The sequence below is a fragment of the Meriones unguiculatus genome, chromosome 15, assembly GCF_030254825.1.
Source record: "Meriones unguiculatus strain TT.TT164.6M chromosome 15, Bangor_MerUng_6.1, whole genome shotgun sequence".
Lineage (NCBI taxonomy): Eukaryota > Metazoa > Chordata > Mammalia > Rodentia > Muridae > Meriones > Meriones unguiculatus.
Genome location: NC_083362.1, coordinates 46,275,723 through 46,300,833, shown reverse-complemented (window position 1 = coordinate 46,300,833; position 25,111 = coordinate 46,275,723). Strand labels below are relative to the sequence as shown.

The 25,111-nt window shown below is 44.9% G+C and overlaps 1 protein-coding gene across 1 annotated transcript in view; it reads right to left on the bottom strand.

Annotated features, from left to right (window-relative positions):
• Positions 1-470: 470 nt before the first annotated feature.
• The window catches only part of LOC110559602 (aldehyde oxidase 3), an 82,768-nt gene continuing 58,127 nt past the window's right edge, over positions 471-25,111 (bottom strand). Inside the window, exons 28-35 of the mRNA XM_021655103.2 lie at positions 24,329-24,457; positions 22,614-22,688; positions 21,355-21,407; positions 18,105-18,219; positions 15,527-15,592; positions 13,931-14,119; positions 7,014-7,181; positions 471-1,906 (exon numbers count right to left, since the gene is read on the bottom strand). Of these exons, the coding sequence (XP_021510778.1) occupies positions 1,853-1,906; positions 7,014-7,181; positions 13,931-14,119; positions 15,527-15,592; positions 18,105-18,219; positions 21,355-21,407; positions 22,614-22,688; positions 24,329-24,457 (849 nt within the window). The 3' untranslated portion in view covers positions 471-1,852. The remainder of the gene's footprint in view (positions 1,907-7,013; positions 7,182-13,930; positions 14,120-15,526; positions 15,593-18,104; positions 18,220-21,354; positions 21,408-22,613; positions 22,689-24,328; positions 24,458-25,111) is intronic.

The window sequence follows — 25,111 nt, the reverse complement described above, 5'->3', positions numbered from 1 at the left end:
CCCCCCCCGCCCCCCGTTTAATGGAAGGTTAGAGAGGATATTTAAATTTAAGCAAGAATCTGAAGAGTCAAGGGATGGCACAGAAGTCAGTGCCATGAGTCAGGTTCAAGTCTAGCGCTTCAACCAGCAGGACAGAGCCAGGCATTTCTCGGCCACGGCCACCAGGGCGTAGCTGGCTCTTCCGGCTCATGCACCTCTCTGCTGCCCTGTGCCTTCCCCTGCCCGCATCTTTCTGGTCTCCGAACACTGCCCCACATCCCAGGCCCTGTCCACGACTGTGCTGCTGGGCCAGCTGCCTCCCGCTTAGTCACCTTCATTAGTCTCTCCACTCCTTCCTGCTGTAGCTCACGCTCCTACTTTTCCTCCGCCCTAGTTTTTTAAATATCATTTTCGTTAAAAAAAAATTTTATTGGTGACTATAATGTAAACATACTAGAAAGTAATGGGAAAAAAAAAGACAGCCACAGATGTGTTTTTCAATAAAATTTCTATATATTTAGGCCCAAAGAAGGAATGAAAACAGAAAATAAAGTTTATAGAGAAATAAATCACACAGTTATGCTTGATGGTGCATGCCTGTAATCACAGCACCCAGGAAGCTAAGGAAGAACGATTTTGGATTCAAGGATAGTTTGGGACTACACAACAAGGTCCTCTGTCTAAAACCAAACCAACCAACCAAACAAAAGACAACAAAAAGCCTGTTTCTGAAATCTGTAAGATTCAACTATTGCCGTATCTTAAGTGAATTAAATAATTTTTAAAAATTAATTTTTGATTCATTTATCGTTATTTTATGTATGTGAGTGTTTTATCTCCCGGTATATATTTGTGCCATGTGGGTACAGTACCCCCACGGTCCAGAAGAGGTTGTTAGATATACTGGAAGTGCAGGTACAGGTGGTTGTAAACCACCGTTTTGGTGTTGAGAACCGAATCTGGGCGCTCTGCAAGAGCAGCCAGTGTCCTTAACCACCGAACCATCTCTCTGGCCCCTGAAATGCAATAGCTTTAGATATTTTCATTAAACCCCCAATGATTTAAAAAAGGAAACTGAACATTTACGTCAAAAGGCAGTGAAAAAGGAAAATCATATCAACAGAGAAATTAGGAATATCTAGGTTCCAAAAGACAAAGCAAAACGAACAAACAAACAAACAAACAAACAAAAAACTGCTTAGAAAATAATAAAGCTAAAACATTGAATAACAAGGCCGATCTAAGTACATAAATACCTAATAATTCTGATGAAGGAGTGAGAAAATTCAAATGAAAGCAGGATAAGAACCTTCATGTCTGTGCTGGTTTGAATAGATATGGCTCCCTGTGGACTCATGTCTGTGAATGCTTGGCCCAGAGGGAGTGGCACTGTTAGAAGGTCTGATCTTGCTGGACTAGGTATGTCACTAGCAGGCTTGGAGATCTCATAGGCTCAAGCTAGGCCCAGGGCAGCACACAGTCTTCTTCTGCCTGTGGATCAAGATGTACAACTCTCAGCTCCTTCTCCAGCACCACGTCTGCCTGCACGCCGCCATGTTTGCTGCAATGGTGATAATGGAGTAAACCTCCGAACTGCAAGCCAGCCCCAATTAAGTGTTTTCCTTTGTAAGAGTTGCTGTGGTCATGGTGTCTCTTCAAACAGTAGAGAATGCTGTTTATTATATTTGAATGAAAGATCACCTTTGGCCATAGCTCCACAAACTCCATTGCTTACGGTGCACATGATTAAAGATTACAAGATGTGTTACAGAGATGAAACTTTAAGATTTGTCCCAAAGTTGCCGTGTGTTTTAGATAAAGATGTTTATACCAGTCGCCTGTTGTATATGCGTTTGTGTGTGAACCCCAAGCATTAAGCAACTGGGATGGACCATGGCTTAGAGCATTTAGAATCCATTTTTGGAACCTAAAAAAAAAAATGGAAGAATACAGTTTAAAAACAAAACAAAACAAAAACCCTCATCTAAAACAACTCATATCTAATTGATGGCAAAATAGCTTTTTTTTCCCCCCAAAAAGACATTTAGCCTATTTATTCATCACAAATTACTTGCCTAACTTGCATAAGCATAGGTTTTTCTCTTTACCAACAGGGATTAAGTAATTTTGGATAAACAGAAAAATCTAATTCTTTGACATATTAAGCAGAGACAAAATGGACCCAATACCTGCTCAGCTAAAAATAACTAATGAAGTGATTTTAAGTACAACAGCCAACAAGGGCATCCACGTGTTCAAATAATAGAAAGAGATTTCTCCAGTTCATCTATCAGCTCCTTCGACTTTAACGATAGGAGGTCTTGTTAACCCTGGTGAACTCTAACTGGCCCAGAAGCAAGAATTTCTTCAGTGTGAGTTTAGGTAAATGTTCATCAAAATTGAAACAGAAAAAAACCAAAATAACAAATGAACAAACAATCAAAGGAAGAAAGAAAGAAAGAAAGAAAGAAAGAAAGAAAGAAAGAAAGAAAGAAAGAAAACCCTGAGAGGCAGAGAGCACTTCCTAGGCATGTTAACACTTACTGCATTTGTGCAAAGTGATTACTGAAAAGGTCTAGAGCCTGTTAAAAATGTTATGCAAAAATGAAGGATTTGCTCACCAAGTTTAGTGACTTTTTCCCCCTCACGCAAAGATTTTTGCAAGTTTAAAACTGGCCTTTTTAGTACAAAGTAATCTTAGATTTAAAAAACCACACTTTTTTTGTTTTAAAAAGATGTAAATCTTTAAAAATAAGCTCGTACTGCTAAATGGAAGTGGAAGAAAAAAAGATTAAAAATGCAATGAGAAAAGGCTGATCACACAAAGAGAAATAAAATTTCTGCTTAGATTGTCGGGTGTTTTCTTAAACAATCTTTTTTGCAAATAAAAGAAAATTTACAGATGGGTAAATGGACTTCACTAAATTCAGTCAAGTCAAAACTGATCAGAGATATGAATTCACACTTAGTCCATAAAACAGAATTTCCTACAAATTCTTTCTAAAATGAATAAGCTGATATATCATAATTAATCTAAAAGCTACTTCATTTCTTTAAATGTTTCCTTCATATGCCACGAAAGGAGTAAGACGGAGAATGGACATCCAGAGGCTTGGGCTGCTAGATCGACGGAGAGGTAGGTGAGAACTAAGTGGATGATGGATGCTGCCGGCTGGACAGTGGTGGCAGACGGATGATGGATAAAAGGCGAGAAGGAAAGATGACAGTGACCTCGTAGCAGATGCACAAGGAGGATTTTCAATATGTGTTGCCTACGGGTGCATGGCAACATCAGAATTTTGATGTCTGCTTCAAACTGGTTGGTACTTTTCAGGGTCAGGGGTTGAGTTCTACTTCTGAAGAATCATGTTCTACTGCTTTGGAAAGTGAAGGGGTGTGTGATCAGGAAGCTGATGTTTGACACCATAAAACACCCGGAACTGCTATAGGCCTCCAACCCCCATTCTTGCTGTCATGTGGTAGGAGTGAGCACGTGCAGGGAGAGAAAGAGCGAGGAGAGAGGACCTTCCACCCCCACTAGGACCTGGGCACTGCTGCCTTTGGGGACATGGTAACAAAGGCCTCTTGGGGTCTGGAGTCCCTTCATCTGTGACAGATTACGAGGGTGGGGTTTTCAGGCCAGCAGGGTTTGCTCTGTTCTAAGCTGTGTTTGGGAGGGTGGTTGGCTCCCTGGAGGTGTGCACAGGGCCTGGGGACCTCTGTGTCGAAGCGCTGAGCCTGCCACTCCCCACTCCTCCCTCAGATCTGCCGGCCCCTCTGCTGCCAGCCACCACGAAGCCCTTCTGGTTCACTCCTCTATTTCCTCTTTCCCTCCTCTTCCCCCTTTCTTCTCCATTTTCTTTCTTTCCACTTTACAAGCTCACCATCTAGTGACTTTTATCTTCTTTTATGACTCTTAATTACTACTTTGCACTAATGACTCATAAATCTGTCTGGGATCCTGCCCTCTTGTCAATTCTGAGCTAATTGCTTGTTGGTGAAACCCTTTGACTGCCTGGCTAAAAGTCTAAAAGCGAACTTGCCACTCTCCTTTGAAGGATTTCCCCTGCTGCCTATTGATGTGAGCGGCGACACAGTCCCCTACCCATCCAGAGGACAGCCTTGAACTTACCTGGCTTCTTAGCTGTCTCTCCTTCACCGAGTAGCAGGCACCGTGTGACCCTGCCTTTCCTTCAAAGCTATTAGCTTCATCATGCTCACACCTTTGACACCTCTTGACAATCACCGGAGCTCCCAGCTTCTCTCTCTCTCAAGCTAATTCATATCATAGCCTTTCTCAGGCTACTGACTTGAGAATATCATTCCCACGGCGACGTTACCTTCCAAGGCCTGCCTGCTCTCAGGATAGAACCCAATTTACATTTATGACTCTCTGTGTTCTAGCTCAAGCTTGTGTCCCTGGTTTACTCTCCACATTATCCATGTTCTAAGACATACCTGAGGCTTTTCTCATCTGCCCTGTACTTGCTATAATTTTCCCTCTATGTGAAATTCCCTTTCCCTTTGTCCATATGTCCTGATGTCATCCATTAGCTGATTGTTATCTCTGTCACCCTCCATAGGACTGTGCCGTGCTGTGCCTGGTCTGGTCCTTGCTCCTTGCGTCACTCCCTTTTTAACCATGTATCACTGCATCCTAAGTCCAATGAGGTGGAGTTTTTGTTATAACTTATTTTTGTCAATGCCTGGTCACAACTGTTAAATAAAATGTGAATGTGCATCTATCTCACTGTGCCCTCTCCTTTCTTTTATCTTTACTCTCGGAGAGGAATGAGTCTGATTGTTTAAATATGCATACATACAGGTACATGGACACACACACACACACACACACACAACCTCCCCCCACACACACCATAATCCAACTGGGATAGGCTTGGTACACCTTTGGTAGAGAGTGCACTAAAACACATTTCACATGCATTTTAGGATCTTTCTTTAACAGCTCAGATATGTTCAAGTCTGGTGGCACAGGGACATTTCAGCTGACACCACATTTGGATAGTTGGTCAGTACTTATGTACCATGCTTGCTAAAACCCACACCGCTGTCCCTGCTTGCCACTGTGACTCAGTCAGAATTCCTCCTTTAATCAGTTCCCTATTATGATATTGAGGTTAAGAAAACCAGAAAGCATAAGGCTGGAAATTAGATCCTATTTGGAAGCATAATAAAACTACAAATGGGATGGTCTACTGTTTGTTGAGTATGAGCCAGAACAGCATTAAACACTTTTAAGCCCAAGTTCATTTCCTTCTCACGGGGCTATAAGTGAGTCGGTGTTTTCTCTCTTTTAAAGACACCGAGAAGATTTGAGCTGGGATTTGAATCCAGTTGTGAGATTTCAAAGCCAGTAATTCCAGTCTTTTCAAATCGGTCATTTTGTAAAGTTCAATGATAGAAGCAAGAGAAACAAAACATGCTACCTGCTCTCATAAAGTCCACCTCCATGTTGGGGACAAAGGACTAGAAAACACCATAGATGAGCCGACGGCTCACAGTTCTTCACAGCGTCTCAACGTGTAGTCCCCAGGGACAGAGGGTTTGTGTTGTAGTCAGCTGTCTCCATGCCTATCTCTTGCTAGACTTTGGACTCTTAGTGGGCATGAATGAGCATTATTTGCTGTGCTTCTGACTCAGCCTAACGCCTTGCTGCAAGTGCTGGGAACATGGAAATGTAGCTGTTGATCTGCACCAAATGGATAAATAGGGAGGGGTGGTAGTGGTGGGAGGGGCTTTCCCAGAAAACAAATGAATCACAGCAAGGCAGCTGTGGGCGAAGTCACTGGAAAGGATCAAGGAGAAAGAACTCCTGAGGCATGCACAAAATTGTAGGGTTCCTCTCTCCCTTCCTATTTTCTTCTCCTTCTTGAATTTTGGACTTTGTAAAAGTTTATTTTCTAAGCAATTAAAATTTGAGCTCCTTCCCTGGCTCCCTACGACGTCCAAATCACTGCACTTGCCAACATCTCTCAATCTTGTCTTTTGCTCCTCAAGTCAACATGCGAAAGGGATTGCCCACAAAAGCAGCTGCAGTCCCATAGAAAGCCACAAGTGGCAGCCACACATGTTTTTAAAACTTTTAGTACTGGGCCACCTGGGGAGGGGCACACCTTTAATCTCAGTGCTGGGGAGGCAGAGGCAGTCGGACCTCTGAGTTTGAGAACAGCCTGGTCTACATCGTGAGTCCCAGTACAGCCAGGGCTATGTGAAGAGACCCTGTCTCAACACTGTCCCATCCCATCCTGAACTTTCAGAACTACTTGCTAGTACTCATGTTTCCAAAAGTAAAATTAGCTGCTATGGTTTTACATGTGGCTGTTCCCCAAATTTTCACTGGGACAGCTTGGTTCCCAATGTGGGTGGGGTTAGGGTATGGCGAAGCCTTGGGGAGAGGGCTTGATTGGAGGATCTTAGGCCATTAGAGGATACATAATGTTAATTTTAATTATAGTTAAACTCAACCCAACATAGCAAAATGTTTCCATTCTCATCATATTAATACAAAACTATCAACCAAGCATTTTGCATTCTGGTGAGCCATCGTTAAATGGCGCTGTGGATTCAACACACACAGTACGTTGCGGTGTGCACTAGCTAATGTCCTGGATCTGAGGCCACATGTGGCTAGCAGCTACTTGAGCAGGCAGTGCCTTCCTTAGGAGGTGATACTGAGCAGCCCTCCTGTGTGAGTGCTGGAGGGGGTGGATTGTGGCGGGAGATTGCTGTACCCTTGAAAGGGCAAGAAACTAAGGACAACTTTTTCCCGGGACCCAGGTGGGAAAGACCGCTTCTTAACCCTTTAAAACCCACATTCCCTTCTGTAAATATAAAGAGCCCATAACCTCCTACTTGAAAATGCGAACGAGCAACTTCCGTTTTTTCGCAAGAAGGCATCCTGTTGTGGGGTTATGAATTTACTTTTGAACCAGCATACGTCCTCTGTTCTGCACTGAGAGTCACGGAAGGGGTTACATAGACATTCACAGACAAGGTGGAAGGTGATCTCATACCATGTTGGTGAACTGGTCCTCACAGGACATTCGGATTACTTCTGCTGTGGCAGGGCTGTTCATCGACCAAATTGGGGGCAAGCCTCTCTCTTTTCGAGCTGCAGCCACGGCATCAGCAATAGCAAAGAACACAGAAGAGCCCAGAAACATTCCAGCTTCGCCAAGGCCCTGGAGGAAGGAGGAGATAGGGAAGACAAAATGTGAACTCTTAGAAACTTGGTCTCAGACAGGGATGGGGACATGGGGGCAGGGGAGCTGGCCCAAACTGACTCAGTACTTCTGAAGGGTTCGCCTCCTTTTGGTCTTTGTGTCCTTGCAGCAATCTTGTGGGTAGACTAGTAAGCCCTCTGGCAGATTCCAGGCTGTTTGCTGAGTTAAGTTCAGTGCCTGAGCCATGCAGGGGTGCAGCTAACGCTTGCTCCACAAATCCACCAATGACTTAGCATGTATTTTTTTGGTTGCCTCTTGCCTCTTCCAAATCATAGCCTACGTGGGATTATTCTTTTCTCAAGATGGTGACCTTTCCAACCACCCTTCAGATCCATCCCAGAACAGCCTGAACTCTGCTACAGGGCCAGTTTCTGTTTGTTTAGGAAGCTGGTTGGGTCTCAGAGGAGCCTCATTCTGGTGGAAGATTGGCCAAGATGGTAATCCTGATGCTGGTTACACTTGCCAAACAATAAGAACCTGGTTAAGACCTGGCATGCCCATGCCCAAGGGGACCATGTGGTTGTAGCTAAAGCTACCCACCATGCCAAGATGGCTTTTAAGGGATGAGGAGTGCAGAGAAACACCTTGGCAATGGCTGACATTCTTGGTGGGGCCCATGCAAAGGTTTATCTTTCTTAGTCCTAATTAAATCAATGACAGAAGTTCAAGAGCTTTCCCAAGATAGAGAGTACTACAATGAGTCAAAGCTTTGTCAAGGCACACCAGTAGACTCTGATGTGTCCCACAGACCCCAAAGAGGGTGGTGCCTGCCATTTAAAGTCTATGAGTTAGAGGTCTCACGGGGGAAAACTCAAGCATCCTTTACTGCTGTGTTGACATGACACTCACATATCCCGTCCAGAATGGAAGTCACTGCCTCATATGTTGTGTGGTATTCATCTGTCTGCCTGAATAGGCTGATTCATGCAGCAGGCTGCCAAGCCAGGGGGTAACTGAACTCTGAGGGGTATAGGCAGCCTTTTTCTGATGCCTCTATGAGCTATAGCAGCTCTGAGGAGGGGACCAGAACCAGTATGGCCAGCTCTGATTGAACATATGTCCAAGTAGGAGAAAGATGCCTGAGGAAGTGAGTGAACACAACAAATAAAATGTGCTCTCAAATGAGACAACCATGGTCCTCTGGATAAGCTGAGGAAGTGGAGGCTGCTTTTCCTGAAGAAGTGATGTTTACACTGATGTAGGAGGTGAGAGGGTGTTTGCCAGGTGAAGAAGCAAAGTCCCAGGGAGAAGGGTAGTGTGAAAGTTTGTGTGTGAACTTGGTGGGCTCAGGCACCCATGTATTTGGTTAAATACTTGTGTAGGCAGTGCTGGGAAAGTGTGTTGTGCATATGATTAACACTGACTTTGAGAACCGACTCGCTTTGATAATATGTGTGAAGTCCCTAAGAGCAAAACAAGTTTCTCCTAAGTGATTCTCCCTCAGGGCACCAGCACAGACCATACCTGACTTTCTAGCCTGCTGCTCTATTGCCCTGCAGATCTTGAATTTGTCATCTCTACAACTATATGAGCCAATTCCTTAAAATAAATCTGTGTGTTTGTGTACATTCATGTATATACACATATATGTGCAGATCACATGCAGATATACATATAGATATGTATGCATAGCACATATGTATAACATGTACATATGTATATTTACAATACCCAGATGGAGCCCATTGGTCCTGTTTGTCTTGAAAACTCTGACTGATACAGGCAACATTGCAAAGGTGTCAAGAAAAGAGCTGGCTTCATCCAAGGGACTGAAAAAAGCTATATGGCTTAAGTAAGAAAGAATGGTACAAGAAGCCTTGGGAAAAATTGGCAGGATGGACTATGCAGGGCCCTGGAAGCCATGCTAAGAGCTGTGTCTTATTATCAACTCAAGGGGCGCCACCAAAAGATTAGCTTTCCTCTTTGCCTTGTACTCTGTGGTTAACTTGTTGTCTTAACAGATCAAGCATGCCTTAACTCACATGATACGCCAAAGAAATCCTTCAAGCACTGACTAATGCTGAAAACTAGCTGCTAGAGAGGGATCTTGGTGGAGAGAGGATCCAGGGCCTTTGAAGACATTATCAGGTTGCCCATTGCTCCACCTATCCTGGTCCAGCCAGGTCTTCAGGCCTGCTGTCATCAATAGTTGGATCTCCTTGGCAGAAGAAGGCAACAGGTTTTCGTGCTATAACCCTTTGCCCTTGATGAGCCAGGGTGACGGAGACAGGCAAAAGGGATCTTGTGTTTCTGTATAGTCATGACATGTAGTCACGATGGGGCTATGTCACTGAGCAATTTTGTAATTCTTCAGCTGCAAAAAAAAAAGGCAATTACAAGGTCACCAACTTATAGAGCCTGCCATGCTTGCCTCTGCATAGGTGGTCCATGAGACATTATCACATGGTGGATGCTAGGATTCATCTCTCTCGGTGCCAATGAGTCTTCCCACATGTGTTAGACTACTTATGCCTTCTAGCAGCTGGGGGAGTGAGTGTGCTGCACAGGCTCAGCTGGCCGAATTGGGAACGGGTGGAGGTCTTCACGTTTTGACGACACGGCTTAGGCCTCCCACACCTCAGCAGGATGCTCCTGAGAGAGCAGAGTGTCTAAGCCTGGGACAGGGAGACTGACCTTCTAACCAACCAAGAGTCTCCATAATCCTCCAGAGATCTAAGTGTACGCAGCTCTAAGGTTAACTGGGTCCTAGGAAACTGCTCAAAATCTGGGAGACTGGCAGTGTGAGCTAGACCCATCTTCTTGATTTATGAGGAGGAACTGGCCTATACACAGAGTGTTGGGCTGGCGATTCCCTGCCATCAGAGCCACAGGGAAAGCGGTGATGATCAAAGGCTCCTTAAGGGGTTTTCATCAGGCATGATTGTCCAGCATGGCCACCAAGAAAGCCATGATGAGCGATACCACTATCTTGACCCAAAACAGAGATTTGGGTCTTTTATGGTTAAGGCTAACCAGTTATATTCAGGTGTTTGCAAGTATCTGACGAATAAATGAAAGCGTGAGTTAAGACAGTGACAGGGTCATTGCCTAATCTTCGTTGTCAACCTAAATGGACTTAGATTTACCTAGAAAACTGGTGAGTTACATCCTTAGATATGTCTGTGAAAGCTTTCCCAGGCAGGATTAACTCAGGGGGTAGAGAGATCTGATCTGAATGTGGGTTGCCCCATCCTGCAGGCTGGAGGCTCAGGCAAAATAAGAGGGGACACAGGAGAAAGCGTACAGAGTCAGAACCCCCATCTCTCTGCTCCCTGGCTACCATGATGAGAACCTCCCTCCCTGCCATGACAGAATGGATCTTCTGAAGTCACCATTCAAAGGCAAATCTTTGGCTCAGCCCTTTCTGTCAGGTCTCGTCATCAAGGGCATGCAAAGGAGACTAACACGTCGAAGTGACATTAGCTTTAAAGACGCTGACTTTAAACAGGCCGCTCCCCGCCAAACTTCCTGCATGGGTTGCTACCTTTAACCTTTGCATTTCTACGAAGGCTCCACTTCTGTTGTCACATTTTAGATATGGAAACTGGGATGCAGGTAACTTACACGGATGGAATTGGGTCACACTCCCAAACTTTATCCCATGCCCTACTGCATGCAATAGAGGTTCCTCCCACACAATGGGAGAAACTGGTTCCTATTGTTTGAACATGTCTGTCTGCCTAAGCTCATGTGCTGCCGGCTTATTCTTTACACGTGGAGAGGTGGGCCATTTAAGAGACTGCTAGGTCATCAGGGCTCCACCTTCACGAAGGAATCAGTGTTATGGCGGGAGAGCTGAGCCTGGTCTTTTTCTCGGAATGAACGCAGCGCCTCTTCTGCCGTGGTACAATGCAGCAAGAAGTCACCGCTGGATGTGGCTTGTTGCTTTTAGACCTTGCCAGCTTGGAGAAGCAAAGGAGTCTCTGGTATTCTGGGATAGCAACACGTAACAGCCGAAGGCGCCAACACCCGACCTTTCCTGCCGCTCGGGTTACAGCGTGAGCTCTCCACCTATCGCCCTGCTCTTTTGTATTAAGCAATATTGCAGGTGTCTACCTGTCCCTATTACACAGTGCTTCCTCGTTGCTTTAGACAACTCTTCCCCTTCCTTCTGGTTGGCACAAGGCAACTATTGTGGGGCTTAGGTGTGCACTCTTCTGAGGAGAAGCCCTACACTGATACTGACATTTTGATCAAGGAGGGACAGGATATGCAACAATGGCCCCACATGTTTATAAGGGAGCTAGAGGATTTATGGTTTAGTGACGTCGTAACAATGTGCCATCCTTGCACCATATGGTGTCCAGGTGTTTGCTGTGAGGGTGATTTTACAACCCTGGCAGTTGTAAAATCATACAATAGGACAGGTACACACAGTACATAACACTTGGTAATGAACAGCTGTGATTTGGTGTATGTTTGCCATCTTTTTTCTGCCAATTTAGAATATACATATTTATTTGAAAAAGCTGACTGGAAAATAGAATGCAGCAGCCTCACACGCTTTGTGTTTACTGTGTCCCAAGTACATAGTGGGGCCATGCCAAGTGACCGGTGTACACTTTTTAAGTTTGTCTAAGATATGCTGTGGTATTCATATTGAATCACCTAAAACTTTTTGGAACACACCTGCACTGGGAAGAAATAAGCCATTGTGCTGGATGGAGGAGTTGTGCCAAGACACATGCTGAAGCCCAGTTTATCCACATATGTGAATGAAGTTATTAAAGCTACAGACTCAAGAGGATGATTACCTCTCAGGACCAAGCACCATGGCTAAAGAACAGCTTGGCAAGCCCAGCCCTTCAAAAGAGGTTTTCTCCACTCTCCTATGACATGGCCTCAGTAGGAACAGTGCAAGGTAAGGAGAGGAGGAGGAAGCTGGGAGACAATGATGGACAGTGTTCTGTCTCAAGAAGTGTCTTCTCACCTACACTTGTCTTTCGGTTGAAAATAAACACCTGAACTGGTAGTCCATTGAGAAAGTTGTGAAGTACCATGTGGCCTTTTTCTGGTGGCTGTGAAATTGCACAAGGTGACAGTTTCTCGAGTTTGGCAACAAGATGAATTATTGCAGGGTTACAAAGACTGCCACCAACCAGGAGGGCAGTGTACCATCACTGATGTCTTTATGAGAATAGGTGCATCCTCCCGAGAGGACATAAATACAAGGATCATGGGTCTTGTTCATGGTACTGAGCAGCGGCTGTAGCAGCTTAGCCTTGTAAATGCGCACTCAGCCTTCTGCAGGATGCTGCCTTGCCTTCGGTTCCTGCCATCCTCTTCACAGAGAATTGGCTTTTCCCAAAGTAGATTATTTCAACACTGTGAAAAAGAAATGGATTCTGGCAAAATATACTGTGATCTACTTCTTATTTAATGAAATCTAGTTCAAAGAAGGAAATCTCATGGGATAATGCAAGCCTTTTGTTCTTGAGTAGCCTTTCATGAAGTCACGGAGGTGAAACGGTGTTTGGTCTGAGGCCTACTCGGAAATGGACTGAAACTTTTGACACATGGTAAGGCTGAGTGAGGAGGGCATACCTCACTCTGTGTTGCTTACACGACAGATTATACTGAGAGGACTTCTGAGGTGAAATAGTGTGTGCTCTACTCAGAGCGGTGTTTTAATGACTTTCTTTTTATTACAAACCATGGCAGTATCTGCAGGTCACCTTTTCCTAGCGTACATCCATGAGTGAGAGGGCATCTAAGAAATAAATCCTTTCCTTCTCGTGGAAAACATTTTGACATTTTCTGTCTTTCATTAAAGGTCATTAAATTGGCGATTTGTGATTTAATACATTGTTTTATGGTTCTTTCTTAGGCTGTTCACAATATTGCAGGTACTATGTGTCTGTGTGTGTGTGTGTGTGTGTGTGTGAACACAGAGGCTGGTGGATAGCACAGTTTTTTAGGGACAGCCATAGGTATGGTTTGGATAGAGAAAGACAAAAATTAATTCATCCCATCTAATGCTTATTACATGTTTCTCATGCTTAGCCACTGCTTCGGGACTGAGTGATCCAGGGGATGACTAAGCCTTGTTTCCAAAATGCTTACAGCTAAGTTACTTACTAGTGGACAAGGTTATGCAGGGGATGCCTACAGAGTGACATTTATGGCCAGGCAGAGGAACAGCAATCATCAGTAAGAAAAAGCAAAAGCAGGAGGCAAACCGGGATAGGAATTGTGAGACATAAGGAGTTGGAGAAACCAGTAGGAGAAATCCAATAAGTCAATGAAGGTAAGGGCTAAAGAGGTCCTTCATTGTCTCCAGCAGCGCTGAGGCCTCTGGGTACTCTGGGGACAGTTGTTTAAACAGCGTGGTGACAGTGAAAGGCAGATTAGAGTTGAGAAATGAGTAGCTTATATGCTATGTTAATATGCTTAAATGTATTGTGATTACCAATAAAGCTTAGTAGTGTGAAACCGACCTGAGCTCAGAACTACACCTTGGCCTTATTTGCATTTCTCATTTCATCCCTCTCATCCTCTCTGGGCTTCTGCACATTACAAACCAGTTCTCCAGGTCCGCCCGTGGAAAGCATCAGCATTACTGTTCAAAGGAGGATGCTAATCCAGCCTTTTTTCTTTTGTGGTCCTGGGGATGAAAGGTAGGAGCTTGTACACACCAGTCAAGCTCTCCGCCTCCGAGCTACACATACAGGTGGCAAGCCGAATGAAGCCTGGCCACATATACTAACCTTAGAAGAGTAGATGGCTTTTGGGTTTGGGGTTGGCGGCAGCAGTGACACGTGGAATTCTTCTGGGACATCGGTAACTGAAGGTATTTTGTACTGGTTTGGACCACGGGTGTATAGGACCCCTTCAGGTGAATATTTCAGTTCCTCTAGAGTATAGAGTCCAACACCTTGAACGAACGCCCCTTCGATCTGAGACACAGGGAGAAATGTCACTTTTTAAATGATGCACTGACATTCCGAGCAGCAGCAAAGAACGTCACTTTTTTTTTTTTTTTCACATGACTGAGTCTTCCCGGAGTCAAGGTCTCTTAACTCCCTGCAGATGTGAACAACAGCTTCTGAAACCCCTGGGTAGATTTCAGAAAAACTACCAGGACTTGCTGCAAAAAAAATAGTGCTCATCTTTGATGGCTGGGTGAGTCATTCGCATAGTGGTGACTTTAGAAACAGATGTCTGGGGTCCACGCTTGTATCACGTGATTTGTACCCTCAGATCACCCGATGAAGGGAAAGACAGCTCTTTTTTTCCAGATGCTGAGTGTCCATTCTGAGGATGGCAGCAAGGTCTTGGATCTGTTCTCTCTCGGGGGAATTTCCCAGCACACATCTTTAGCAATGGGGCTGTTCTCCATGATCTGTGCTCCCTCAGCCTCATTCCCAAGCATAAATTCTAACATCATCTGATTCGTGTCTCAGTTCAATAGCTGTTTGAATTGAGTCTGGCTCCAGGAAAACGAGTCAAGGAAAAAAGAAAAAACAAACAAACAAACAAATAAAACAAAAATGACAGTGTTTTCCAGGGGACTTGAATTTGATTCCCAGCACCCAATTGGTAACTCATAACTGTCTTCAATGCCAGTGATAGGGGATCTAAAGCCCTCTTTGGCCTCAGTGGGCACCAGGCACACACATGGTGCACAGACATGCATGCAGGCAAAACATCCATATCCGTAAGATTTAAAAAGAAAAAAAAACAAAAAACAAAAAACAAAACAGTACATCTTAGGAACTGTCAATGTCTACAAATGTTACACCGAAAGAGACATTCAAACATTGCACTTGTTCATATCGCAGTGCGCCGAATGCTGGTGTTACATTAGAGCCACAGTGGGTACGTGTGTGGTGGTTCTTTCCTGTGGAGTTAAAGACCGCCCCCCTTCTGCCTCTCTTTCCCTCCGCTCTCTCTCTTTCCCTCTCTTCCTATCACGATCCTGATGCTTACGTGGTTTCAGTTCCCACCCCTCCTCCGGCCACTTCCAAGTATACGACTTCTGCCCCGGCCCTGAAGTTTGGAGCAGAGTTCTTGGCAGCTTCCCTGGGATCTCTCACAAGCAACTTGCAGTCAGCACACCCAGGTGGACCCCATGCTTCTCTCTTTGAAGTGTGCGCTCTTTTATTTGAATTTCTATTCCTTGGAGCACATTATTATGTGTAAAACAGTGAAAAGAGAAGACAGCGAAACAATTTTAGAGAATAGAAAAACGATTTCGTGATACCCAGAAAATGGAGTTGCTTCTCTCAACCCGTATCAACAGGTGAAAACGTGGTTAGCGTTTGAAGTATTTGGATACTATTTCACAACAAGGAGTTGCCTACCTGGCCTATGTCCACGGCAGGGTTTATGCTGAAAGATCCATCCATAACAATGTCGGTTCTAATGTTCTGTGGAGAAAAAACAAACCATGGTTGCAGTATACACTTTGTTTTGTAAACAACTAATGCTTTCTTTGATTAGGGCATACAGGTGATTATGAAATGCCATGACAAAGTTCTACTGTTGGTAAAGGTTCAAAAAATACCAACCACGTTATTGAGTTGTTTTAATTAAGATGCTTTTTCTTGGGATAAATACAAATCAGGGATTATTGATCAAGTGATGACCAAAGGGTTGTTGACACGGAGCCTACTAGAGTTTTTAAAATTCACAAGTACCTGATATTACAAGTACATGATATTAGCCCATCTTCCCAAAGAACTGAGGCTGTGACATTTCACCTTGATCAATCCTACACAGCCACTTGAAATAATGGTTATGGAGATGAAGAAATAAAGTGTAAAGTGATTATGACAAACAACAGAGTGAAGAAAACCAGGCTGTTAAATTATATACACAGATGAGAACATTCATATAAAATTTCAAAGAAAAATATTAAAATTAAATATTTTAAAAATATGTTTTTTTAAAAAATAGTAATATTATGGAAGAGATTTTAAAAAGCATTTTTTTATGTTTTGAAAATTTGTAGCAGGGGTTGTTTATAGGATTAATAAGTCATCCCGTGTATTGTTTGTTTTGTTTTTTTTGTTTGTTTTTGTTTTTTGAGACAGGTTTTCACTATGTATCCTAGGTTTGCATGAAACTATGTAGTGCAGGCTGGCCTCAAGCCTACAAAATTCCTGTTCTATCACCAAGGGGATGAAAGAGAAAACAAACAAACAAACAAACAAAACACCTAGCTGCTTTTTTTTCTTTTGTATATGAGACCTGTGGTTGATGTTGTGTGCAGTGCCATGCTGAACTAGCCCTGGGGGCCTCCCAGGTGTGTGTTCTAAGGCAAATTCTTCTTCTACAGCTTTGCTTCTTATGCTCCATTCTCTCCTTCCAGTTTCTTTCCAGGAAGACTGGTAATGGAGAACCTCTTGTACCTTTTGCCAGAAAACGTTCCTGACATCTATATTCTAAAATTTCTAACAACAAGTGTACCCCCCCTTTTTGTTCACATGTATTTCTTTCTTCTTGGCTGCTAGTCACTCGCTTTTTTATATTCTCCTGTTTTGGGGGAAAAAAAACCAAGTAGATTCATTTCTTTGGGGATCTTAAACCCCCACATAGAGATAAGATGTCCCACTTGGTGGATGTTAGGGCATTCATTTTTTTCACTTGTGGGCTTATGACTTTTGAGTAGCAAGCTCATGCTAAGTGGGGTCTCTTGTTTCCTTCCGGCCATTCCACTCTAATGGTTTGGTGGTTGCCATTGTGTTCCTTGGTTAGATGGTGGGTTTATGGTTGTCATCTGGTTCCTTGGTTTGACCACGTCTTCCATGAGCGGCTCTGGACTCTGTGTCCAAGGGGACAGTACTCCTGGCTGACCATCTTTTGATTTCCAGGTGGCCATTGAGGCTCTCCTGAGACCCCAGGATATCCAAGAAGCCTGGGATCACCACAGCGAGAGTGGATTTCAGCCTCTCTGCATTGCAGAGCTGATCTGGCTGCCTTGGCCTGTCCTCCCTCTTGCTCTGGCTTTTCCTCACATCTATGAGAGTCCTCTCCACTGCTGAGAGAATGAAGGTTTCTAGAGCCTATGTCACCATCTCAATGTCACTAGGCTAGTGTATGGCACCGCACAGCTGGCCACATCATGCTGGATTTCAGACCCTCGGGGAGAGTGCCCCCCGGGCTCAGTGTGCAGATGCTGCAGGGATCTAAACTGTTAGCTCAAATTCCAAATTTCCATGAAGACACCTGCTTGCCAACAGTGGTCCTCATCCATCCACGTATTCGGCATTTTGGTGAATTGTCCTCAGTGCACATTGGTACACTGCGGATGAATGAAACAAAGGTTTGCTATTTGGGGATGTTTGTTTTTAAATTCCTTTTGTTTAAAACCCAAAACTTCTGCGATATGTTGAAAACAGTATTGAGCGAGAATTTCTGATTCTGTGTTTTTGCTACACCATTTAGAAATGCTCACTTGGATCTGGTCAGTTAACTCTCTAAAGCTCCCATATTCTTACCTGTAAATGAGAGAATCAATAATGTCTAGTTTGTGGACTGATTTCAAAGAGGGACACACAGGCTAGTGGCATACAAAAGCAAATTTCTTTTACACGGTTACTGACAGACTACAACTGAGACCAAGAATTCATAACTCAAATTATGTGCCTCACACCAAAGCCAGCTCTGACAAAGAAAAACCTGAATGAGACACAGGCCCAGTCACTCAAGTTAGGAATGACCAATGCTCTCCTTTCTTACCTCCTCACCCTCCCATCCCCACATACCATTCGTGTCTGTCTGAAACAGCCTCAATCTGTCCCTTCCCTCCCATTCCCTGAAAACACTTGCTTGTACCTAAATGATTGTTTATTAAATATCTACATGTGATGTGCCAAGGTAGGCCACAGCACGTTTACAACCCATTTGCTATACCCTGGGCACGCGTTTGCCACTTACCTTGTGAGCGCCCGTCAGACAATCAATTTCAACCTCAGAGCAGGCAGCTCCAAAAACAAAATAGGGATAAATGTCACCTTCTCCCTTCTCCCAGTCCATGCCAGCTCTGTAGCCCCTGGGAAGACAAGACACAGTCTGTGGTCAGGACGGACGCTTGTCAGCGAGATGTTTTCTAAGAATATGGAGATGGGGGAAATCGAGCCGGCTTCAGGGGTTAGCTATTCACAGAATGCAGGGCGACTGGAAATCCTGCCAAGCGCTTGAAGGGGAAGAGAAGGAACATTGCCAATCAGGAGGAGGGCCATGAATTTCATGTGAGGATTCAATCAAACGCTCCACTTTTAATCTTCAGCAAGTGTAAAACCTTTAAATTTTTTTAATGCCCCATATCATTCTAAGTGATCACAATTGTGAAAAGAAGGAAAAGGCACATGGCTTTTATAACTATCCCTTGGTTGCTGGAGAGTTGTGGCTTGGTGTGTGCTTTTTGCCAGGAGTGAAGCTAGAATGAATTCAAACGACAGCCTCCCTCGGCTCCAGAGGCGGGTGGCATTCTCCCTGCTTTGAGTTATTGCTGTGATGTTACTGGAGACCCGATCCAGATACATTTTGATTTAGCATTGCTTTGCAAATTGTATTAAGCAGTCAAAAGGCCCAGAACCCCACCAAAGACCTGTGATAGCTAGAAGAGGTGGGGTGAAAATGTCAGTAAAACTGTGTTCGTGTGGCTGGGTCAGCTCTCCTCAGTGACGGACATTGACCGGAGATGCTGCTCTTTACCTCACAAAGACGGACAAAGTGGCCCTGTCGTCAAGCCTCTCCCTCCAGCTTTGAAATATTGTCTTTGTAGCTCCGAGACCAAAGCATTTGTAGCCATTGTCTTGCATGCTGCTGAACTAGCCAACTTACCAAACGCTGACTTAAAAACCCCCACAGATTCCTTATTTGACAGTTATCACTGTTTCAGCCATTGTGTGGTCCCGTGCTGTTATATAAGTCCTCACAAACAACCATAGCCACCATCCCTTCCAGAATGTTCCTCTCTTCCCAGCGACACTGTGTATCCATAAAGCACTGACATCTCCAACCTCCCTTCCTCTTCTGTAACGGCTACTGTCGTTTTCAGCCCAAGGAATCTCATGTTAGTGTAATCATCTGATATTTGTTCTGTGAGTGCCTTAAATGAGATGTGTGTGTGTGTGTGTGTGTGTGTGTGTGTGTGTGTGTGCGCGCGCTATTAGGGGTTAGATCCAGAGCCTTGTGCATAATAGACAAGTACCCTGCTACTGAGCTATATCCCAAGCCCCAACATGACCGCTTTTGAAAGCCACTCAGAGCTGTGCAATCATTCACCACGTCTTTTTCTTTGTGCATTGGTTCCTATACAAACATGTGAATTCTTTCTTACATTTTCTCTACCCTTACTCCATGAAAAAAAAACAACAACAAAACCTCACAATTCAATCTTGAGTCTGAAGCATCTCTTGGCAGTGTTTTCCACCCCTATTTCAAACCTGAATTATTGTTTTCACAGGTTAGATTAATTGCCCTCTGTCCTTTTTAGTATAGGGTCTTGCTGAGTAGCAAGGCTGGCCCAAAATTTGCTTAGTGGCATAGACTATCTTAAAAGTCTTCATTATTCTTGCTAGTGTGAGGCCTACAGATGTGTGACACTGTGTCTGGTGAACTTAGAACAATTTTGTGGTCTCTGCTATTGTAAACTCTTTAGGGCTAAGTGTCGCCTAGTGAAAGATGCAGCAGTAGCCAGGGTCTTTGTAAGGTTGCGTGTTCTAACGCAGGCCACTCCTCTGAGGAGTTGTGTACCTGGCCTTGGCTCCAGCCACACATATGAAATTTGCCTTTCTATGTGCCATCACTGATCACTAAGGAGCTCACGGATCAGCCTGCTATGAAGCACTTTGTCAGTGAAGACATCTTTATTACCATGCCACCACGTGGAAGGGAGCGGCCAGATCTTTCAGATGGGCTTTAATCAGTGCAGCTAAATGATCTAGGGAGCTGCTGTTTGGCTATTTGATGCTGTCATATAAGTAAACACACACTCTCTCTCTAGTGTCCTATCCTGTTGTGGGGCATATGCTTACAGCGGTACATCATCAGGGTGCTTGGGCTGATGGTCCATAGCCCAATTATACAAAGTTAGAAAGTCCATGTGAGACTTAGATAAATGAAACTTGGATGTGTGAAGATCATTCCATTAGCCTTGTTCCGAACTCAGCTTACTCCTATGCAATTGCTGGGCATATACATGGCTAACCATAACTGTAACCACATCATAACCCACACCTCTCTGCTCCTGGTGTGCCTCTTCAGGCTGGCTACCACCCTTTAAGCCCACTGCTCAGGAGTGCCTCTGGCTTCCATGGTCTTGTCTATGAGACCAAACTAAGGTGAGTGCTCTCACTCTGCTTTCTAAAGTTCACCCTTTTTCCGAGTGACTGACTCTTGGAGATCTTGTTATGAGCTGGGTCTCATCAGACACACCAGAGACGGACACCACCAGAACACACCATATTCTCCCCAAATTCTAAAAGATGTGTCTGTGCCTGCTCCTGGGGTAAGAGGAGGAGGGCGAGGTTTCATTGCCTCTAGTGAAATATCTATTGCCTATTTGGGCAAGCGTCCCTGTCTGAGAAAACCGTTAACTTAACTTTGAACAGCTTCCCATCCTATTTGTTTGGAACTATTCTGGCTGCTGGCTTGACTCCCAGCTTCTATAACCAAAGCGAAGAGGGTCAGTCACAAGAGACAGGCTGTAGGCTAACATTTCTGAAGCCTGTTTAGAAGCACCAAATTCCAGGCCTTGTTGAATGCCAGGCCAAAATCAGTAATGAAGGACATGCCAGACAGTACAAAAAGCTTGCACAAGTCCCTATACCTTGAGCTGTCCACTCGACACACAGGACCATTAAGAGGAAACACAGAAACCCGTAATAGTGTGGGTGTAATGTGTATAACACACATATATGTTGTACACATGTATGTATGTGTTATATATAATACACAACATATATGTGTAATGTAAATAAGAAATTGCATTTAGGACACTGTGGGACTCATCTCAAAATTATCTCCCTTTATGGTCACATGGCACTCTACTGTAATGAAGAACTTTCAGTGAAAATAAACGTAGACCTCACATTAAAGAAATAAACAAGCAAATGCACATTTCCTAAGCTCTCTGTATCCTAAAGGAAACAGCTTTACAATGACATCAGCCACGTCTTACCTAAAATATCCAGTAGCGGAGAGGCTAATGCTTTGAATAAAAGCTTCGTTAACCTGGAAAAGATGAATACTGTTTTTCAAAGGACGAACACACAGCTGGACAAAAGAAGAGAGTGCCCACTGGCTGCTGCACTCTTCCTTTCTCTTGGGAAAACATCTTTGCAGGATGAACATGGAGCTTATGTCAGAGGGAATTCACCGCCTGCTCAGGGAATCTGACTGGCTTGTCTGACTTCCTCTGAAGAGACAAAGTCTCTGGTTTTGTGGACCCGTTTAAAAACCAGTGGAAAAGAGATGAGAGGTAACTTTTGGTGGGATCTTAAAATGTAGGGCTCCCAAACAAACTCTGATGAAGGCTCGCCACCTTCCTGTCCCTACACCTGGAGAACTGGCATTGAGAGTAGAGCTGCGACTATGGGCATCAAAATATGTACACACACACACACACACACACACACACACACACGAGTCTCAATGGAACCCAGTGACAAACAAGGCAACTTGGATAGATTACAAGTCACATGATCCTGTCCCTCAATGCAGCCTATCTGCCACAGCCCCCTGGGGCTTTCCTTTTCTCAACAGCACTGATCAGATGCTATGGGGTTGGTAGGTTTCTCAGCTGGGCCATGTTCCCATGTGAAATGTTTATTCTGAAAGACGAGCCATCATTTTCTTCATGCCTATTTGAAACATGTATGTGTAAAGTAACATGAGGTCGTCACCTCCACTGAAGGGGCCTTTGGGATGGGGGGGGCAGGCAACAGCTCCTCCCACAGGGACCCCCCCCCTTGAATGCAGAGTTTTGAATGTGGACTAGACGGTGTAGGCTCTTGCTTCCTTGGAGAATAACCATCCACCTACAAAGCTGACCTTAGGAAAACATCTACAGCTTTGAGCTACTTCTCTAAGTGAACCAAGATGGCTACCCAGGAAAAGCTGGCATAGTTCAGATATGCATCTACCCTTTGCTCTCTTGCTTAAAGGGGTGGCCCAGCAGTGTAGGGGCTACTAAGTAATGTGGCAGAAGGGTAGATCCTGAGTTCCACCCAAAGCCTACTGAATATGAAACTTATTCGGTCCATTTTAACAAGCAGACCAGGTAATGTGTGTTCCTGGGTAGTCGGGGGTATTCCGTGCTCTACGCTGCCCAGGAGAAGAGGGACCAGGAGAGTATTGGACAGGGCGTACCATGGGGCGGGTGATTCTACCAAGTGGCCTCAAGAGGCTCTGCAGGATTCAGTCACACCAAGTACTCACCCACTCTTCCCAGGTACCATTAGGGTTCTGGCTGATGATGGGTTCTAGGCGCTTCATGAGGATCTGGCAGGCATTCTGTGGGGTGGAGAGGACAGTAAAGCAACCAAGAATTAGTGGGAACCTTCCAAACATGGCTCTGCTCTCATGCAGCACTCTCATCCAGCAGGGAGTGTCACAGATGTTCTCCTTTGGTTGGTCTCCACATCTGGGAAGATGTAAGGCCCTGGCGATTTCCTGTGGTGATGATGCTGATGTGGAGGCCACAGTGGAGGATGGAGGGGCCTCAGAGGGACATCGGGCAGAATGCAAACCCCTTCTCTCCAGTACAGACACACCAACTATATTTTAATTTGTTTCTGTGTCAACGTTTCGTTTGAGATTTGCCGATATCTAGCAAAGCTATGAAAACCAGGGAAATGACCACAAAAGCAGCTCCTAGATGTGGTGTTGGGCCCTACAGAAAGGCAACATGGGGTGCAGGGAAATGTGCTTAGAATTTGAGTGTCTTTTGCTCTCCATGCCTTGGGGACCTCATCTATGACCTGAAGATATCAGCAATGAGTGGCCGTATGCTTTACTTCTCCCAGGCTTGCCAACTTGTATTGCTATCTCCGCTCCCCCCCCCCCTTAACCTTCAAAGTGCCTTGGCTTGGATGGTGTTGATGTTCTAACTATCGGAGGGATTTTTCAGATTAGGTTACCATAGTACTGGCTGTTATCTCAGTCACTTCAGTCCAGAAACCCTCCTCCAAAGTGTGTGGACACGGAACTTGGAATCAAGCAGTTCCAGAGTGAGTCCTGGCTACCAAGTTCAGCTGGCCAAACCAGACACAGGGCCATTGTCTCAGCAAGGCTGCTCTGCCTCACCTAAAGGGAAGTCTGTGTCGGTTTTGTTTTCTCTCTGTATGTAGGGGGCCAGTTTCAGCAGCACACTGGAATTTTGTGTTCCTCTGCATGGCAAGTGAAACGAAGGTGGAAGGACAGGGTCCGTTTACATTGGGAGCGTTCAAGGAGGAGACCTGCTCTTTCTGACACAGAACTCGAGACTGCAACCTCATTTGAGACTTCTCCCTGAGCCCCTGCCTTCTCTAGATGCCCACTGTAGGCAGGGAGCTGCTCTGTACTCCAGATGACGGTTCAGCCAAAGAGGCTTGTCACTTGCCTTTGTGACATCGGTGTATTAGGGTGTTCTTGACATACATTAAGCAAATATAGAATTTATGCTGCCACTCCGGTGGCCTCCTCTTTTGTCTGGTACAGACACACCAAGAGTTGGTGCTCTGCCTCCTTCCTTCTAAAACTTCTATTGAAAAAAAAAAAGCATCAGGAGACATTTTGCAAATGTGAGGGTTTGAATATGAAATAAAACCCCTCTGGTTCATGCTCAGACCCCAGCTGGTCTGAACTGTTGTGGGAGGTGTGTCATTGGGGGTGTGATTTTGGAAGTTATTTCTGGCCCCTAGTCCCTCATCTTGCTTATTCCTGTGAGGTTAAGAACCTCCTCTATCATATATCTCACTACCATGGTGTTCTGCCCACCTGTGAGGCCAAGCACTTATGTGCTGAGTCTCCCCAAAACTGTAACGCACATCCTTGTGTTTACATTATGTGGTCCGGGCACGTTCCTAAGAGCATACAGAAAACTCGGCTCCTCTGTGGAAGGAGACACAGAGGCCCTTAGACACGGAGGAGGCTAGGGGTCAGCGAGTTGTTACCTGAACGGCTTTCCCGTTGACATCAGCCCCAGTGGAGCCTCCAGTGCCAATTGTGTTGGGGACTGTCATGGTGTTCATTTCATCCAGATGTATGTAAGACATCGGTATCTCTAATTCACGGCTGGCCACCTGCCCAGAGGAAGAGACAGATTGCACCAGTCTGAACTGTAACTGGGACAATGACTTAACCCTTCTAGAAAGTTTTGTTATATATATTTTTAAGACTTTGTCTGAAAAAGTGAGAAGGATGTTTTGATATATACAAATTGAAAACTCAAAAGTGCCTTCAAAGTCTGTAAAACAGTAAGGGCCTCTCTCTACTCTAAACCTGTCAGACACCAGGAGCTGGGGAAACTCTCTCAGGGCCACACAGCAGAGTTTGCTGGGGGAGGGCGGGGACAGGACTCTGCAAAAGCAAAACATAGATCCTCCATCCTTTCACTACTTCGGGGGTCAGTTACTTGTGAGGTGTGAGTCAGCGGCTAGCGGAGGCCCAGCCATGGGCTTCCCTTTTCCCACAGGCACAGGGGTTCGTCTCTGGGGGACGGAGCAGGTTGTCTGGGATCACCTGAACTTGGGTGTGCTAAGCATGAACATGAATTGTCTGGAGATGTTGGCTGCCCAGAGTCCGAGCTTTGGAGCCCGAGAGCCCTTATGGTCAGTGCTGCAGTCTGTGGTTGGGAATCCCTGGGAAAGCTGCATTTTTAGCAATGCCTCTTTCACTCCAGAAGGGAGGAGAAGGCTCTTCCCATATCCCAGTTGGCTTATTTCTAGATGAGCCAC